The following is a 19681-nucleotide window of genomic DNA, read 5'->3' as shown; positions in this document are numbered from 1 at the left end:
TTTGAAGGCAACTAAGAGAATATTGAGGTACTTGAAGCATACACAACATGTTGGATTATGGTATCCCAAAGGAGCAAGATTTGAGTTGATTGGATATTCGGACTCCGATTATACGGGATGCAAAGTTGAGAGAAAGAGCATATCGGGCACATGTCAACTATTGGGAAGATCACTTGTATCTTGGTCATCAAAGAAGCAAAATAGTGTAGCACTTTCAACCGTCGAAGCAGAGTACATTTCGGTCGGTAGTTGTTGTGCTCAATTACTTTGGATGAAGGCTACTTTGAGTGACTTTGGAATTAGATTCAAGCAAGTGCCATTGCTATGTGACAATAAAAGTGCCGTAAAACTCACCAACAACCCGGTTCAACACTCAAGAACAAAGCATATTGATGTCCGTCATCACTTCATAAGAGATCACCAACAACCCGGTTCAACACTCAAGAACAAAGCATATTGATGTCCGTCATCACTTCATAAGAGATCACCAACAAAAAGGGGACATTTGCATAGAGAGTGTGGGCATCGAAGATCAACTTGCTGACATATTCACCAAGCCACTTGATGAGAAGAGGTTTTGCAAGCTAAGGAATGAATTGAACATACTTGACTTCTCCAATATGTGTTGATGCACCCCCACTATATGACATGCCTCTCCTTTGAGCAAAGCAAGGTAAAATTGATTGACATATCATCCATCCATTGCTAAGGACATGTTTAGTGCATCTAGTCATTCCTATCATGTCCTAGGCTCATTCATGAAAATCAAATGAATTTGATGCTTATATGGTACCACTATTGCTTGTATGTTTGAAATGATCTAGTGGTAGCATATGACATATTTGTGGGCTTGTAAACCTAGTGTTTGATTTAGAAAATGAGCTATAAGTGTTTAACTCAACATGGTACAAGATAACCCTTATTTGGAGCTATGAAGAAGCTTGTCCTTGGATCAAACCGAGTTAAATATCTTTTGCAAGTAATCTAGATTGAACAAAATTGGGAAAATGATCCTCATTTCACATGGTCTCACCCCAACATATCCATAATTTGAGGCCACCTTTTGGGCAAATTGTTGACATTAATAATCCTACCCTATTTATACTTTAAGCCTTTATGGCCATTGATGACAAAGGGGGAGAAATAGTGTACAAAGATAGTGAAACGAAGGGGATCAATTAATATATGACAAAGGAAGGGGATCAATTAAAATTTGAAGCATACAAATAGGGGGAGCAAGCTCATGAACTTGTATGGTAAATTTGTATGTGCATTCCATATATTTGCTTGCATGGCATAAATTTTTAATATCCATGCTTGTGTGGTGTATGCTAGTTGTAGGTTTGAATGTTGAAATGAAAACTAGCATGCATAGGCTAAAGTAACTAGACCTATGTTCATTCTATAGAAACTAGACCCTTATTTGTAATATTGATCTCATGGGGTATTCTAGTTTTTGTGTATGTCTAGTTACTAATGGTGCTAAGGATGGTATAATGGTGCACTCCGATTGGTATCATGCTTCAAAGGTCCATCTCTTATACCTTAGCATCATTTGGTAGAAATTGTCTCCTATATTTCCTATCTAATCATATGTGCAAAGCTTCAATCCAAACTCTTAGCACATATGTAGGGGGAGCAATTGCTATCATTTGGAATTCATGAAACTGGCCCATATCCTTTACACATGGTAAATATGCTTGGGCAAGCAACATGGATTCAAATGTACTTTAATTCATATCTTTGTATAAGGGTTGTCATCAATTACCAAAAAGGGGGAGATTGAAAGCTCTAGTTTGGTTTTGGTTAATTGATAAAACCCTAAGTGCTAACCTAGTTTATCAAGATGATTATGAGATAGGTAGCACTACTCCAAGTGATGAAGCAATGGCGAAGATCATGACAATGGTGATGGCATGGTGATGGTCAAATGCTTAAACTTGGAAAAGAAGAAAGAGAAAAACAAAAGGCTCAAGGCAAAGGTATAAAATGTAGGAGCCATTTTGTTTTAGTGATCAAGACACTTAGTGAGTGTGATCACATTTAAGATAGATAGCCGTACTATTAAGAGGAGTGAAACTCGTATCGAAATGCGGTTATCAAAGTGCCACTAGATGCTCTAATTCATTGCATATGCATTTAGGATCTAGTGGAGTGCTAACACCCTTGAAAACATTTGTGAAAATATGCTAACACATGTGCACAAGGTGATACACTTGGTGGTTAGCACATTTGAGCAAGGGTGAAGAAGACAGAGGAGATGCCAGCGTCGATCAAGTGACCGGACGCTGGATCTGAATGCACCGGACGCTGACTGCCTGCGTCCGGTCGCGCTGACTTGGCGGTACAGTAGCTAGGGTATACCACCGGATGCTAGGCTATGTCCGGTCGAGGTGGACCGGACACGTCCGGTCGAGGAAAAACGGATTTGGACCCTTACTGTACTCGACCGGACGCTGAGGCTCCAGAGTCCGGTCAGTTTAGCCGAAGCGTCCGGTCAGCACTTAGCCGTTGTGATCTGACGGTTTAGTTTTAACTCAGAATGACACGTGGCATAAATCAGTGGATCGAACGCTGAGTCCAGGGTCCGGTCAGTATGACCGGAGCATCCGGTCAGAGCGTGTTTTGCCTAGTGAAGGGGTATAACGGCTCTATTCCATGGGGGCTTCTATTTAAGCCCCATGGCTGGTTGTAGCTCCATCTCTTGCACATTTTTCATTGATATAGCAACCTTGTGAGCTTAGCCAAAGCCCTCCCACTCATCTCCATCATTGATCCATCATCATTGTGAGATTGGGAGAGAATCCAAGTGCATTGCTTGAGTGATTGCATCTAGAGGCACTTGGTATTCGTGTTGCGCTGCAGATTTTGCTTGTTTCTCTTGGTGGTTGCCACCACCTAGATGGCTCGGTGCAGCGGTGGAGGATCGGCACGAGTTGGTGATTGTTCATGGCCATCTTCGGTGATTGTAAGGGGAGTTGTACCTTCCCCGGCAGAGTGCCGAAAGGTGACTCTCGTAAATTGCTCGGGTCATTGAGTTACCCCACTTGTGGGTCGGTTCTTGTGGTGTCCTATCGTGTGGACGAGGTTTGTGAAACACCTCTTAGCCGCCGAACCACCAAGTGTTGGTCGACACAACGGGGACTAGCGTGTTGGCAAGCACGTGAACCTCAGGAGAAAAATCGGTTGCCTCTTATCATTTGCATTATCCCAGTGATTGGCTCTACATTCATCTTATGATTGGTTCATCACCTACACGGCGGTATAATCACCCTACTCACTTATTTACATTCTTGCAAACTAGTTGGTACAAGCTCTTTAGTGTAATTAGAATTGAGAGCTTGCTTTATTATTTACATTCATCTAGTTGAGCTCTTTAGAGTAGCAAGATTGAGAGCTCTTAGTGGGTAGTTACATAGCAAGTTTGTGTGCCCTAGTAATCATTGCAACTAGAATTGTTGGATAGGTGGCTTGCAACCCTTGTAGAGCTAGAGCAAGTTTGTATTATGCTATTTGTCATACTAATCAAATTGCTCTAGTTGATTTGTAGATTTTTAAATAGGCTATTCACCCCCCCCCCCCCTCTAGCCATATTAGGACCTTTCACCTTGGACCATCTTCTCTAGTCGACCTAGAGCGTCGAAGCTTAGATGGCCAAACCGGGCATGCCACAGCCATGGCTCCTCGGTGTGCCATGCTGCCAGGCACACTAGTTGCTCCACCTTCAAGTCGAGCAGGTACAATCGATTACGTGAGCGTTTTACCTTCGCGAGAAGACGCCACTCCTGATCCCAAATCCTCAGGATCCTGCTCTTGATCAGTAACTCGCATCTGAGCTTGTCCAGTTGCCCAATGCTGACAATGCTAGAACGTAGCTGTGGGATGTAGTACACATCCGTCAGCGCACGGTGCTCACCATTCTGACACCTGAAGATGATGGTGTCGTGCCCTTGGATCATCATCCTTGAGCCATCACCGAACTTCACTATGCCGGTCACGTCTCCGTCGAGCTCGGAGAAGGCTTCCTTGGAGCCCGTCATGTGGTTGCTGGCGTTGGAGTCCAGGTACCACCGCTGCTCTTGTTCGCCGCTCCCACGTCCGATGGACTTGGGCGCATGGTTCGTCAAGGTTGATGGCCTTCAGAGCCTTCTCAGGCCCTTTCACCGCCATCCCCTCTCCCTTCTCCTTGGCCTCAACATCGTGCAGTGCACAGAACATCGCCATTAGGAGAGTGGCCTAATCATCATTATTAGCCTACGCAAGATGAGCCTCAACCTTCTTCTTCTGCTTGCGATTTGGGCACTCCTTTGCCCAATGGCCCATCTTCCCATAGCACTGGTAGGCATTGGGGTCAATCTTCTTTTTTTCTCTGAAAAAGCCTTGCCGTGGTGCTTGCCATCGCCACCGCGGCTAGAGGAGGCTTCTCTGGACTTCTTCCTCTGGGCAGCCCACTCCTCCTCTATCAGCAGCAGCTTGCCGTTGTCCGTCATTGCTATCGCCTGCTCTAGACGCTCGTCCATCACCCGTAACTGACCAGTCACATCCTCAATGGTGAGGGTGGACAAGTCCAACATCGTCTCTATGGAGAGAGCGATCTAGATGTACTTCATCGGCATGGAGTGGAGGTACTTGGAGACCGCCTCTTCTTCGTCGATGGTGACGTCGTGGCTCCTCAGCTTGTTGATGAGCGACTGTAGGTGAAGGGAGAAGTCCTCCACCAATTCACCATCCTTGAACTTGAGGTTGGCGTACTCCTGCTTCAGCAGCTGGGCTGTCGCCTTCTTTGTGTGGTTGGAACCGACCCGCATCGCCGCAATGGTCTCCCACGCCTCCTTCGCAGAGCTCTTCGCCCCCAACAGCTCCCTGTTCTCTGTTGGCACAGTAGCGAGGATAGCCTCCAACGCTGACATGTCGTATTCTTCGTTGTCAGTGCCCTTGTCAATAGCATTCTAGAGCCATCGGCTCTGAGCTTGACCTTCATGGTCATCGACCACTCGCCATAGTTGGTTCGAGTCAGCATCGGTCAACTGGTGCCGCTGACCTCCCGCACCGTGCGCACAATGACCTCCTATCGTGGCTGGGCTGCCACAGTAGCGTCGCTGCTGTCGCCCATCTCCAAACCATCCGTCATCGCCAGCGGTTAGTCTGGCGACGATGCTTGTATGGCTCCGATACCACTTGTTGGCCCCTGGATCTTCGGAACGGGTGAGCCAACCACTCACCTGTGTTGCTGACCACACACTATGGCTAGAGGTAGAAAAAGGAAGGGATAACAGAGCACACACACAACTCAAGCACCAGCATTGGCCGGAGCTCTGCAGAGTTGATAGCAAAACTGAACTCGCTCTTTTTATTGAGTTGCAGTAGGAAACTATATATACAACTCTACTCATCTAATCTTAGTATATAGACATGTCAGGCTGCCATGCGACTACAGTGACTATATGTGACAGCAGGGTTGACTTTGACACATGTCCCTACTGTGGCTATAGTGCTACAGGGGAGCCTTTCGACGCCTGCCCCTGCAGCAGCTACAGGCAACAGCAGGGAACCTTTTGATGCCTATCCCTATCATACGTTCATACAGAGGAGCAGCAGATTACCTAATAGCCATAAGTTTTTCACACCCAGCAGACCAGCACACTAACGCTCGGTACAGTACGTACTTTGGATTGCACTCCTCGACGCCACAAAAATAAATGTTGATTTTGTGATTATTGACTTTGCAATACTATTGTCATTTTAGACCCTATTTGAATCTATTAGCTACCAATAGTTAGCTAGTTAATAGCTTATACCTAATATTGCTAGCTAAATATTAGTTGCTATTGAGTAAAAAAAATATTAGCTGCTATTAGCTAGTTTGATCCAACTAGTGAGATACTCCATAGTTATTAGTTGGGAATTACTTCCTCTGTCCTAAATTATAAAATGTTTTGGCATTTTTTGATTCATAGCTTCTACTAGATATCTAGACATAACTTATATTTAGGTGCATAGCAAAAGTTATGAATCTATAAAAGCTAAAACGTCTTATAATTTGGAATGGAGGGAGTAGCTAATAATTAGATAAACTATTAGCTGAACATGTTTGGATCTAAAGGAGCTAACTATTAGCAGCTACCTATTAGTTCCATAACCCAACTAGAGCCTTAGATGGAGTTGCAACCTAGAAAAGACATGACATGGTGTACATGCTGCCACCCCTTATGGCTCCAAGCCGCTGTCACAATCTTCTAACTGTTGTCTAGGAGCAGGAGTCCCTACTTATTCCTCTGTGCCAAGACCACCGGTGGCAAGAAGAAAAAGACATATCCCTCGTTCATAATTAAGTAATTCCTTAGGTTTAGTTTGTCTAGATTTGGTCCAATAAATATATCGGTGGAATTACCACTGATCTTTGTCTATGAGCTTCTTACTTGTGATAACTTCCATGATGGCCACAACAAGGTTGTCATTGCGGGAGCTAATTTCATCGGTAGTAAGTCAATTTGTGATTATTATTTGTAATGGCAACTCTGCTCATCAAAACTCCCTGCTGGAATAGACTCTGAGTTGTTGACCTCATTGTCATTAGCCATAGAGAGAAAATTAGACGTCCAACTTGATGGGTCAAGGGTTTCAGGTGCTAAATCCATTGCTTGTTTTGTACCCGATGATTCAGCCATGTTCTTTCATCCATTTATATGTGATTTGGTCTGGTTTCGTAACATTACATCTTGTGGCATGTCCAAGTTTTTTTGGGGGGGAGGAGGGGAGAACTGTACTCTGCTTTCGTTGTTCGACGAGGTTTTATTCATCTAAAGATCAACTGTGGTGATCAAAACTGTCGGTGCAGAAAGTGACCAACTAGTGAATATTTGTAGTTTTGTTGTACGTTGTGATCGGAGGTGGCCTAGCACTCAATGACACAGGATTTATACTAGTTCGAGCAACGTGCCCTACATCCAGTCGGGGTCGGTCAGAGACTTTATTCCTGAGCCTAGGTGCTCGAAGTTTGCAGTGGGGTTACAAACAAGAGGGAGAAAGATGGGGTGTACAAGAGGTCTGGTTGGCTTCGACCGGAAGGGCCAAGAGTGATAGGAACTTCGCTATGAGCTAGGTGTTCGAGCATGTGCTTGCGGTCGGAACTTGGTGGTTCTATGGTTGTGAGGTGTTGATGTCGATCTAAGAAACTCTGGCTCTCTTTTCTTGGTCTTTTTGTTGGAGGGAGCGCATCCCCTTTTATAGATAAAGGGGATGGCTTTACAGGTGAGAGGGAGAGAGTACGGATGTTTCTAAGCCTTGTTGCCCACGCTGATGAAGATTGGATAATGGTAGGCGGCCCAACACTGTTGATGTCGCTGTAGAATGTCAGATGCGCACGGGAGGTCGTGCTATCTTCTTTAGGAAGGATGGACGCCGGTACCTGCAAATACTATTTGATGCCTAGTGGGATGTGAGGAGTCGCGCTATGTTCACCCGGTACGGCAGATCCTGGTGCCTATACTGCGATCGATGTCCAGAGACACGCGGGGGGCTTACCGTATGGGAGTTTTAGCAGGCCGTACAATACTGTAGGGGGAGATGTCGGTGCCTACAATACTATTTATGTCAGGATGGCTACAGAGTACTGTTTCGTGCAGGGTATGGTCCCTAGTATAGTGGTTTTGACTCATGAGCCTTGCCTTGCCTTTCTCCGCACGTCTTCTGGTTCCTACCGAACAGGGTGCCCCCGATCGGATGGCTCCAGTCGGCTCTGAGTGCGCCGGTCGGAGAAGAGCGGTGAGCAGGGTTGTAGGGTCAAGATGGCAAACTAGAGGGGGGTGAATAGTCCTTTCTAAAACTAATTGTGCTGGCTAACCGAAACAAGTGCGGAATTAGAACTATCGGTCTAGCTAAGACTACACCCCTCTATCTATGTTCTCTAGAACCTTACAAAGATACTAATTAAGCAACAAAGATGTCGAGCTAGCTAGAGCTCACCTAACCAATTCTAGGAGCAAGGTCACACAAACCTATGCCACTAGTACTTTAAGCAACAAGGGAGCTCCTACACATGCTAGTAAGCAAAAGCACAAAACCAACTAAGCTCACTAGCAATGCTCAATAACAAGGCAACCAATGCCAAATTAGAGAGCGCCAATACTTAGCTACATAAACTAAGTAAAGTGACTAACAAGGTTACACAAACCTAATTATCCACGCAAGGGAGCTACTTCTATGCTACACAAGCAAGAAGGCTAGTAAGTTACACAAGCTAACTAATTACAAGAGCAACTACACAAGCACAATGTATATGAAAGTAATTACAAGCTTGTGTAACGAGAATGCAAACCAACGGGAAGAACAAGGTTGACACGATGATTTTTCTCCCAAGGTTCACATGCTTGACAACACGCTACGTCCCCATTGTGTCGACCGCTCACTTGGTGGTTTGGTGGCTAATTGGCATCACCCGCCAAGCCTGCACGTCGGGCACCGCAAGAACCTACCCCAAAAGTGAGGGTAGCTCAATGACACGCTCAACTAGAGTTGCTCTTCGCGGCTCCCGCGGGGCGAGCACAATGCCCCTCACAAAGCTCTTCTCCGGAGCACCGCACAAGCTTCTTGCGGGCTTCAACAGAGACCACCACCAAGCCGTCTAGGAGGTGGCAACCTCCAAGAGTAACAAGCACCACTGGCTTGCAACTCGATCACCTAGTGCCAGTCAATGCAACCTCATGATGCAATCGCACTAGAATCGCTCTCTCACACAATCGAATGATCACTATCAAGTATATGTGAGATGGAGGGCTCCCAAGCACTACTACACAAGCCACCAAGGCTCTAGTGTGCTCAGCTACCGTCCCAAGGCCGACCATGGCTTCTATTTATAACCCCACGAACAAATAGAGCCGTTACCCCTTCACTAGGCAAAGGTCGGGACGACCGGACGCTCTGGTCCGATCGACTGGACGCTGAACCCCAGCGTCTGGTCGTACAATGCACACCAAGTGTCCCCTTATTCAAACGCTATTCGCAGGATCCCAATGGTCATCTGTCGACCAAACGTTGTGGCAACAACTGACCGAACGCAGCAACCCCAGTGTCTGGTCATTTCTAGTAAGGTATCAAACATGACCGGACGCATCTGGTCGATTGCGATCGCACGCAGCACCAGCGTTCGGTCACTCTCTGGCCTTTCTGCTCTACCGGTGTCACCACACGTCACCCTGACCGGACGCACACAGTCAGCGTCTGGTCACTTCCAACACCAATGTCCGGTCGATGACCGACGCCTGCACGCTGTCTGCCATCACTGATCGGACGCTGGAACCTAGCGTCCGATCACTGCGTGACCAGAGTTCGGTCCACTCTGAGGGACCTCTCTTTTGTGTATAGGGCGCTGGTGGCATCGTCGGACTGTTCGCACTCTACGGGCGGACACTCCGCCGGTGGAGTTTCAAACCCTTCTCACCTCCGTTCCATCGCCAAAGTTGATCCACATCAACTCCAACTTCATCTCCTTTGTAAATGTTCCAACATCACCAAGTGTACACCACCATGTGTATGTGTGTTAGCATTTTCACAATCATTTTCCAAAGGATTAGCCACTCAATCCTAGCGATGATGCAAAGTTAGATCACTCGAGTGGCACTAGATGACCGATATGCAAACAAGTTTGGCCCTCTTGATAGTATGGCCATCTATCCTAAACCGTGTCACAAACTTCTCTACACACCTATGACCGGTGAAATGAAATGCCCTAGGTTATACCTTTGCCTTGCGCATTCCATTCCATCTCCTCCAATGTCGATGCAACACATGCACCAACACGATCAACAATGATATGATCCACTTCATATTATCATGTGATCATATTGGTTCATCGATCTTGACTTCACTTGCTTTTCACCGTTGCCTTCGTCCATCGGTGCCAAGTCTTGCTCAAGCTTCACCGCCATGCGGTCCATTGCTCCAAAGCCTCCGACTTGCCCTTCACGCTTGCAACCAGTCCATCAAGCCAAGTCTTGTCTTGATCTTCTCCACCTTGATCGTATGACTCAATGTCATGTCTCATGTGCAATGAGCTCCTTCATCATCACATGTGTGAGCTTTGCAACATCTCCAAGCCATTTTCACCTTCATGGCATATGTTGCTCACATACATGTACATGTGGACTAATCACCTGTGAATCTCACATAAACACAATTAGTCCACCTAGGTTGTCACTCAATTACCAAAACCACACAAGGACCTTTCAATCTCCCCCTTTTTGGTAATTGATGACAACTCTACAAAGATATGGAAATTAAGCTCTTTTGAATTTATGTTGCTTGCCCAAGCAATTTTACCATGTGTAAATGATTTTGGACAAGTACCACAAACCTGAAATGGTAGTATTAGGTCCCCCTACATATGTGCTAGAGTGTTTTATTTGAAATTGGCACATATGCATAGATTGGAATTGTGGGAGAGTAATTACTACCAAATAATGCTAAGGTGTATAGAGTAAACCTTTGAAGCGTGATACCAATCGGAGTTGCACCTTTAAGTTCATCCTTAGCACCATGGTTAGCTAGATATCACTTGGAAATAAAATCACTAGATACCTCGTGAGATCAACATTAAAACCACGGTACTAGCATTAGTTGAAAATCATACCAAGTGTCTAGCTATCATCCTATGCATGCTAGTTTTCATTTTATCAATCAAATTTTACAACTAGCATATATCATACAAGCATGCATATTGAATTTGAAAGCTTATGCAATGCAAGCAAGCACATGAATATGCACATATCAAATGCAATCAATCAAAGTTCATGAGCTTGCTCCCCCTACTTGTGTGCTTCTCTTGTCCAAGAATTTTGATCCATCTCTTTTTTCAATGTTGCTCCCTATTTGTCCATGTCCATGTCCAACCTCTACTTCTTTGAGCTTTTATATCTTATCTCTCCCCCTTGTACAATCTCAATCTCAAAGCTTTCATATCTTTGTATAATCTCTCCCCCTTTATCATCAATTTCCATAAAAGGTGTGCTTCTCATTGATGCAAAGGTATGCATTTGGGGTAGATGGTTGAGGCTTGAATCTTGCATTTTTTATGGACATCACTTGATTGTTCGAATGACACCATTTGTAAATACCACTTGTAACTTGTACCACTTGTATCTTGTGTAGGGCTTCTTGAGATACCACACATAAGATTTTTTATCTTGAGATCAATTTGTGGGACACCTCCCCCTATGTGACAGCATGGGTCATCCATTTGATACACTTGAGCTCTTGTAGGTGAAGGATGCATTCTTCATTTGATGATCACTTAAAGTTGAGGATCACTTGTGGAACCATCATCTTGCATGATTGATACCATGTGTAGATATGATATCACTTGAAAGAATCTTCTAGTATGGAACCACTTGTTGGATTTATCAATAAAACCATTTCTTGAACATTTGCTATCTTCATGAGTACCACTTATAGGATATCACTTGTGAGTTAATCTAGACATCACTTGTAGATTCTTGATGAAATACTTGAGTCTAGATACTACTTGTAATAAACAAACTAGATATCCATTTACATTGTTGTCTTGTGCTTGTACTCTTATCACTATCATGAGCTTCTATGGTTAACTTGAACTAAATTGATTTGCCTAAGCTTTTAAGTCCGGTTTGAACCAATGACAAGCTTCTTCACACCTCTTGCAAGGGTTATCTTGCCAATATTGTACTTGTCACTTGTTAGCGATCCAAATTAGATCAAGTACTTGGGATCACTAGCTCATAAACAAATTCATATACTAACCACTAGATCAAGTAATAATTCAAGCAACAGTGGTTGGTTATGAATTTAAACATTTCATTTGTTATGCATGATCCTATGAGGCATGTACTATATGCACTAACCGCATACTAGTAAGGGATGAAATGATCATGCACATTACAATGATACCTTTGCTATGTTAGAGTAGAGGATAGTCACATAGATTCCAATTCATAACTCCAATAGCAATGTGAAGTCCAATTATAAGCTTGGTGAAGATCAATAGATACCATGTTGAATTCCATTCTTCACCCATATGAAATGAATACCATTTATGATCAAGTGCACTTTCTTATTGTGGTTGGCTTGCTTTACCTTTTGATCTTTGCTTGCATGAGAGCATCAATTTGACAATACCACTTGAAATATCATGACTAGCTCTCTTTTGGGTGCTGCTTGCTTTTCTTGATCAACCCTTTTGAATGCTTCAACTAAGCATCTCAAATGTTCCTTGGATCACCACTTCCATGTTAGCCTTCCAAGTACCACACTTGGTTTACCAACTCATAGGCGGTAAGCCCCTACAATAGGGAGAAGTGACCTCTCTCCAAGAACCATCCTTGACACTTACTTGAAATAACTTGATTGATTGATCCAAGTGATGGACTTAACTTGATGAGTAACCTTGATTCCTTCTTTAAGTCCTTTTCTTTCTACTTGTTTAAGTCCTTTTCTTTCTACCAAATGATCTCCAATCATATCTAGAACTTAAATTTCATCTTCAACTTGAGTTCGATCTTGATCTTCATCTTGAGTACCAAATGTGTGCAAAGTACACTCCACAATCAAATGGCCTTGTACTCTTTGCTTGTCATGTTTCTAGATCATCTCAAAACCAAACTTAGGTACCTCAAACACTTGTAAATATGTTTCCAACTTGAGGACCTTTCAATCAAAGTGACTCTAGATCAATCCAACATTTGTCACTTTTCTGACAGATTTTGTACCCTTCAAAGGAATAAGCATATTTTCCAAAATACAAATCCAAATACTACGAAATTTGGTGGAGATGTTCTTTACTAAGTTATCTAGCAGCTGTAAAAATTTGAGCTTCATTTGACTTCTATATTTCTACCATATTTCAATTCTTCCACCACTGCTATATGCTGAAAACTGATGCACTATAGCTGACAAGATCCACTCCAAATCTGAAGCATTTCTTATCCAATTCTCATGAAAATTGTACAGCATCTTATACCATAATTCTAGAGAATGTACACCAATTTTTATGCCAATCCAATAAGTTTTGATTACTCAAATATGGCTAGGATCACAGCTCACTCAGTTTTTCAATATAGGACAGATTTCAATAATTGAGCTATACTTCATCAAATGTGACTCAAACTTGAAACTAACTTGTTTGAATACTTCCATAAGACATATATCTATTCAAATCACTTACTAAAAGTCATCTCATGAATTTATCCAACACAAATCAATCCAACCTTGATTACTTAATCAATTATCCATTCAATCAACTCATAGCAAGCAACATTGCATATTTATCCAATTCAATCAACTCATATGCACCCAAATGAAATGATCAATAAGAGATATACCTTGGTTATCTCATGATCATCCAACTAGAAAGCTTCAACTCAATTATTTGCAAGTCATCAAATATATTCAATGAATCACCAACAACTTGAATTATAGCACTTGTATGTTATAGCACTTGGACTTCACTCAATTTTCACTTGGCATTGGGTTTCGATGCGCACTAAGCTTCATAACTTGATTCAACATATGATGAACAATGTGAGATCAATTAAATCAAGTCTCCAATGCTGATGGTACCTATAATCAATCATCCACTTTTTGATGATACCCAAACTAGTTTGGGTCCTCTCAAGTTAGGAGCAACATACTTAGGCATAGCCTTAGTATGAATAGCGGGATGTTTTGCAATAGCAACCATAGAGGTACCATTACCATCCTTTCTAAGCATATTATTATCAATAATTGAAATGGGCTTAGAAATGTCACCTAGGGGACATGAATGTGCCATGTGTCACCTTTTCCGGCATGAGTACCACTTTCTCTTTGCTTGAGCCATCTCTTCTTTGCTCATGTGGTGCTTCTCATTGCCTTGCCTCTCATGGATTGCTTGAGCCTTCTTCTCAAGCTTGGTAGGACACTTAGAGGCAAAGTGTCCCATATTTCCACACTTGAAGCACTTGATGTGAGCATAGTCTTTCTTCTCATCTTCATTCTTGCTCATCATCTTGGCATCTTGAGTTTGCATTGGATGCCTTGCCTTTCCACCCATTCTTGTTTTCTTGTTCATCATCAAGTCACCACCATCTTCATGATTGATCTTGATTTACTCTTGGGGTGTTTTCTCTTGCTCAACTTGTGGCTTTGGTTGAGGCTCTTTTAGTAGCTTCACCAATTGCTTGGTTGGGCACATTGAGGTAAGGTGACCCCAAGTGCGGCACTTGAAGCACTTGACATGCTTTAGCCTCTCTTCTTCTTTTATATTCTTGAGCTTCTCAATGTTAGGGCAACCATTTACAAGGTGTCCCGCTTCATGACACTAGTAGCACATGGTATGAGAGAGCTTTCTTTGTTGTAGCTTCTTCATCTTTCTTTCTCTCTTTCTTTCACCCTTTGTCATCTTCTTGAAGCCAAGGCCACACTTATCACCATAATTTCTTTGAGTCTTCAACATGTGCTCAAAGGTGACTTTTGAGTTATAACACCTCTCTAACTTGTTGCTCAATTTCTTCACTTCACTTTTAAGCTCAATGTTCTCCTTCAAAATGTTAGTCTCACAAGACATAGAAGTAGAACAAGCGTCTATTTGTGAAGAGCATGGCATATCTAATAAATCATCACAAGAGGTGGATACATGCTTCTTGCCTACATCACAAGGGTTAGCAACAATTTGTGATTTATCATTTGATCCATGTGATGAGCTCTCATTATTTTTAAGTTTCTTTGTAAACATTTTAATGAGAGAAGCATGTTGTTCTAATAATTCATCATGAGATGCAAGTAGTGTCTCATGATTCAATTTAGCTCATCATGTGAAGATTTATAAGCATCAAGTAATTTCTTATGTTCTTCACAAGAGTTCTTTAGAAATGAGGTTTCATTTTCTAATTTCAATGTTTTAGCTTTCTCATTTTCTAAAGATATGGTCATGCTAGCAAGTCTACTAACAAGATCATCATATGAATCAACATGATCAACCACATTATCATTTGTTACCTTGGTGTCACCTTGTGACATGAAGCAATGTGGTGATGTAGTTGGAGAGCTTGTAGTAGCATCTTCATCATGGCTTGAGCATGAACCATCATCACCATCAAGTGTGTATGGGGTAGCATCATCACTTGCAACACTTGTGGCATCATCATCAACCTTGTCAAGTGAACTTGTAGTAGATTGATCATTATCATCATCACTTGACCATGAGGTGGAGCAATCTTCCACAATCACCAAATTGTGGTTGTGCTCAACACACTCATGCGCCTCATTCTTGGGCTCATCCTCCTTCTTGAATTTGTCATCATCCCATGTGGAGGAATCACCGAAGGTGCGCTTGATGGACTCCCATATCTCACGTGTGGTTCCCATGTAGTTTACTTGTTTCATCAAATCAAAACTCGATGCATCCATTAGAAAACAACAAGCATGTGCATCAAGTTTATAGAGAACTCTTTGAGCTTTGGTGAGATTTCTATGGTCCAAGACATGGGTGAGACCACTAGTGACAATCCACCAAAACTTAGGTCCCTTTGCACGAAAATGATCAAGCATGTGATTTTTCCAAAGTGCAAAGTTTATGCCATCAAAAATGTGTGCCTCACAAACATCTAGCCCATTAGACGCCATCATCTCGGGTCGATGAAGACCACAAATGAGAGACCTAGCTCTAATACCACTTGTAGGGTCGAGATGATGGACTAGAGGAGGGGTGAATAGTCCTTTCTAAAACTAATCGCGCCATCTAACCGAAACAAGTGCGGAATTAGAACTATCGGTCTAGCCAAGACTACACCCCTCTATCTATGTTCTCTAGTACCTTACAAAGATACTAATTAAGCAACAAAGATGCCGGGCTAGCTAGAGCTCACCTAACCAATTCTAGGAGCAAGGTCACACAAACCTATGCCACTAGTACTTTAAGCAACAAGGGAGCTCCTACACATGCTAGTAAGCAAAAGCACAAAACCAACTAAGCTCACTAGCAATGCTCAATAACAAGGCAACCAATGCCAAATTAGAGAGCGCCAATACTTAGCTATACAAACTAAGCAAAGTGACTAACAAGGTTACACAAACCTAATTAGCCACGCAAGGGAGCTACTTCTATGCTACATAAGCAAGAAGGTAACTAGTAAGCTACACAAGCTAACTAATTACAAGAGCAACTACACAAGCACAATGTATATGAAAGTAATTATAAGCTTGTGTAACGAGGATGCAAACCAATGAGAAGAACAAGGTTGACATGATGATTTTTCTCCCGAGGTTCACGTGCTTGCCAACACGCTACGTCCCCATGTCGACCACTCACTTGGTGGTTCGGTGGCTAATTGGCATCACCCGCCAAGCCCGCACGTCGGGCACCGCAAGAACCTACCCCAAAAGTGAGGGTAGCTCAATGACACGCTCAACAAGAGTTGCTCTTTGCGGCTCTCGTGGGGCGAGCACAATGCCCCTCACAAAGCTCTTCTCTAGAGCACCAAATAAGCTTCTTGCGGGCTTCGACGGAGACCACCACCAAGCCATCTAGGAGGTGGCAACCTCCAAGAGTAACAAGCACCACTAGCTTGCAACTCGATCACCTAGTGCCAGTCAATGCAACCTCACGATGCAATCGCACTAGAATCGCTCTCTCACACAATCGAATGATCACTATCAAGTATATGTGAGATGGAGGGCTCCCAAGCACTACTACACAAGCCACCAAGGCTCTAGTGTGCTCAGCTACCGGCCCAAGGCTGACCATGGCTTCTATTTATAACCCCACGAACAAATAGAGCCATTACCCCTTCACTGGGCAAAAGTTAGGACGACCGGACGCTCTGGTCCGATCAACCGGATGCTGAACCCTAGCGTCCGGTCCTGCGATGCACGCCACGTGTCCCCTTCTTCAAACGCTATTCGCAAGATCCCAACGGTCATCTGTCGACCGGATGCTGTGGCAACAATGGACCGAACGCAGCAACCCCAGTGTTCGGTCGTTTCCAGTAAGGTACCAGACATGACCGGAAGCATCCGGTCGATTGCGATCGGACGCAGCACCAGTGTTCGATCACTCTCTGGCCTTTCTGCTGTACCGGTGTCACCACACGTCACCCTGACCGGACGCACACAGTCAGCGTCCGGTCACTTCCAACGCCAACGTCTGGTCGATGACCGACGCCTGCACGCTGTCTGCCATCACTGACCAGACGCTGGAACCTAGTGTCCGATCACTGCGTGACCAGAGTCCGGTCCACTCTGAGGGACCTCTCTTTTGTGTATAGGGCGCTGGTGGCACCGTCGGACTGTTTGCACTCTACGGGCGGACACTCCGCCGGTGGAGTTTTAAACCCTTCTCACCTCTGTTCCATCGCCAAAGTTGATCCACATCAACTCCAACTTCATCTCCTTTGTAAATGTTCCAACATCACCAAGTGTACACCACCATGTGTATGTGTGTTAGCATTTTCACAATCATTTTCCAAAGGATTAGCCACTCAATCCTAGCGATGATGCAAAGTTAGATCACTCGAGTGGCACTAGATGACCGATATGCAAACAAGTTTGGCCCTCTTGATAGTACGGCCATCTATCCTAAACCCGGTCACAAACTTCTCTACACACCTATGACCGGTGAAATGAAATGCCCTAGGTTATACCTTTGCCTTGCGCATTCCATTCCATCTCCTCCAATGTCGATGCAACACATGCACCAACACGATCAACAATGATATGATCCACTTCATATTATCATGTGATCATATTGGTTCATCGATCTTGACTTCACTTGCTTTTCACCGTTGCCTTCGTCCATCGGTGCCAAGTCTTGCTCAAGCTTCACCGCTATGCGGTCCATTGCTCCAAAGCCTCCGACTTGCCCTTCATGCTTGCAACCGGTCCATCAAGCCAAGTCTTGTCTTGATCTTCTCCACCTTGATCACATGACTCAATGTCATGTCTCATGTGCAATGAGCTCCTTCATCATCACATGTGTGAGCTTTGCAACATCTCCAAGCCATTTTCACCTTCATGGCATATGTTGCTCACATACATGTACATGTGGACTAATCACATGTGTATCTCACATAAACATAATTAGTCCACCTAGGTTGTCACTCAATTATCAAAACCACACAAGGACCTTTCAAGGGTTCCCACGAGCCCTGGACGTGGGGTCAGAGTCGCGGGGTTGGAGTAGGAAGTAGCGTTTTGGGCCAGGCCTTCCGATTGGAGAGACCGCTCGGAGGCGGCTGGTGCCCAAAGCAAGTGCTCCGGTCGGAGAGGTGGGCCGAAGAAGTTGACGAGCGGGCGCTTGTTCTTTTGGGTAGACCTTCCGGTCGGCGACCGAACTACCCTTCCAGCCCGTTGTGTTCTAGACTCTTGGGCCGGCCCATGAACTACATGTTGTTTTCCTGGGCCGAGCCCGGACATGGAAGCCGGTCCCCAAGGGACCCCGGGTTTATGAACCCGACAAAAACACTAGGGAACAAGATAACTAAGAAGACCTTGAATAGAATTTTATGTGTTTATTATGACAGGCGTTTTCATATACTATACTAAGTTTTTTATCTTATTTTCTATTTATCATCCCCATGTTTATTTCTGGTGCTTATTTTACATTCTATTCAAAAATTTTCTTTATATTGTATTAAAAATGGTTTGTTAGTCCTAAACTCTACTCTTAGATACTAAATGGAATAAGTAATCATTTTACCCAGCATCAAGACATTCAAGACGTCGAATTTTCTCTATAAAAAATATGTATGTAGTAGTATTATTTTATATAAAAATAAAGTTCATATAATTAAACAACCAATATCAGATATGCCATAATGTTTCAATAAAAATGTATAAACTTAGCAAAAATAACAACATACAAATTTTATTGATATAAAGTTTAAAATTTTATTATAATTTAAAGTGAATTGACACTGTGATTAATATATGGTTTGTTAAGCGAAACTTTTTCACTATTAGTAAACTATAAAAATTTTATTTATCACTACTATGTGCATGTATACTTGGTATACATGATGACACATAGTATTTATGTTTACTTTGAACTCTACATGGTCGAACTGGATAATTTGGAAACATATATGATGTACTTTATTGTTATCTTTTTCTAATTCCCATAACATTTTACATTGATAATTATACTTAGATTTGAGTGATATTTTAATTTATATTTTATAATCACATATATCTGTAATTTAGATGCCAATTAAATGGTTTACTTTATATTGTCTTTTATAATAGAGGAGGTGGGTAAGTTAAAAGTAGCCTAGTGCTGTTACATTGGCTAGAAGGGAGCCTTCCAAAAATATTCAGTTGGATAGTCTCCATAGGAAAATCATGGGCATCTGAACGGATTCATGATAAGTGTCTATACATATGCATCCAATGTATGAAACTGCCATATAAATTTAGGATTAGTAGTTAAAAAAACTATAGCAAGACAGTGACCACGGCGGTGTTCATCCTCAACCGTGCGTCCACCAAGACCCTGAAGGGCAAGACGTCGTTCGAGGCTTGGCATGAACGCAAGCCGAATGTGTCCTTCCTCCGGACATTCGGCTACATCGGCCACGTCAGGAAGACGAAGTCGGTCCTCACCAAGCTGGAGGACTGAAGCACACCGATGGTGCTCCTGGGCTATGCGGAAGGTACCAAGGCGTACCAGCTCTACGACCCA

The 19681-nt window shown here is 43.3% G+C and overlaps 1 protein-coding gene across 1 annotated transcript; it reads right to left on the bottom strand.

The window, feature by feature from the left end:
* Positions 1-3593: 3593 nt before the first annotated feature.
* On the bottom strand, positions 3594-4040 carry LOC136469700 (uncharacterized). Its single transcript, XM_066467790.1, has one exon. It carries the CDS (start codon positions 4038-4040, stop codon positions 3594-3596), a length of 447 nt encoding a protein of 148 aa, XP_066323887.1.
* Positions 4041-19681: the final 15641 nt, after the last annotated feature.

This window comes from Miscanthus floridulus, chromosome 8 (assembly GCF_019320115.1).
Source record: "Miscanthus floridulus cultivar M001 chromosome 8, ASM1932011v1, whole genome shotgun sequence".
NCBI lineage: Eukaryota > Viridiplantae > Streptophyta > Magnoliopsida > Poales > Poaceae > Miscanthus > Miscanthus floridulus.
This window is presented reverse-complemented; position numbering and strand designations above follow the sequence as displayed.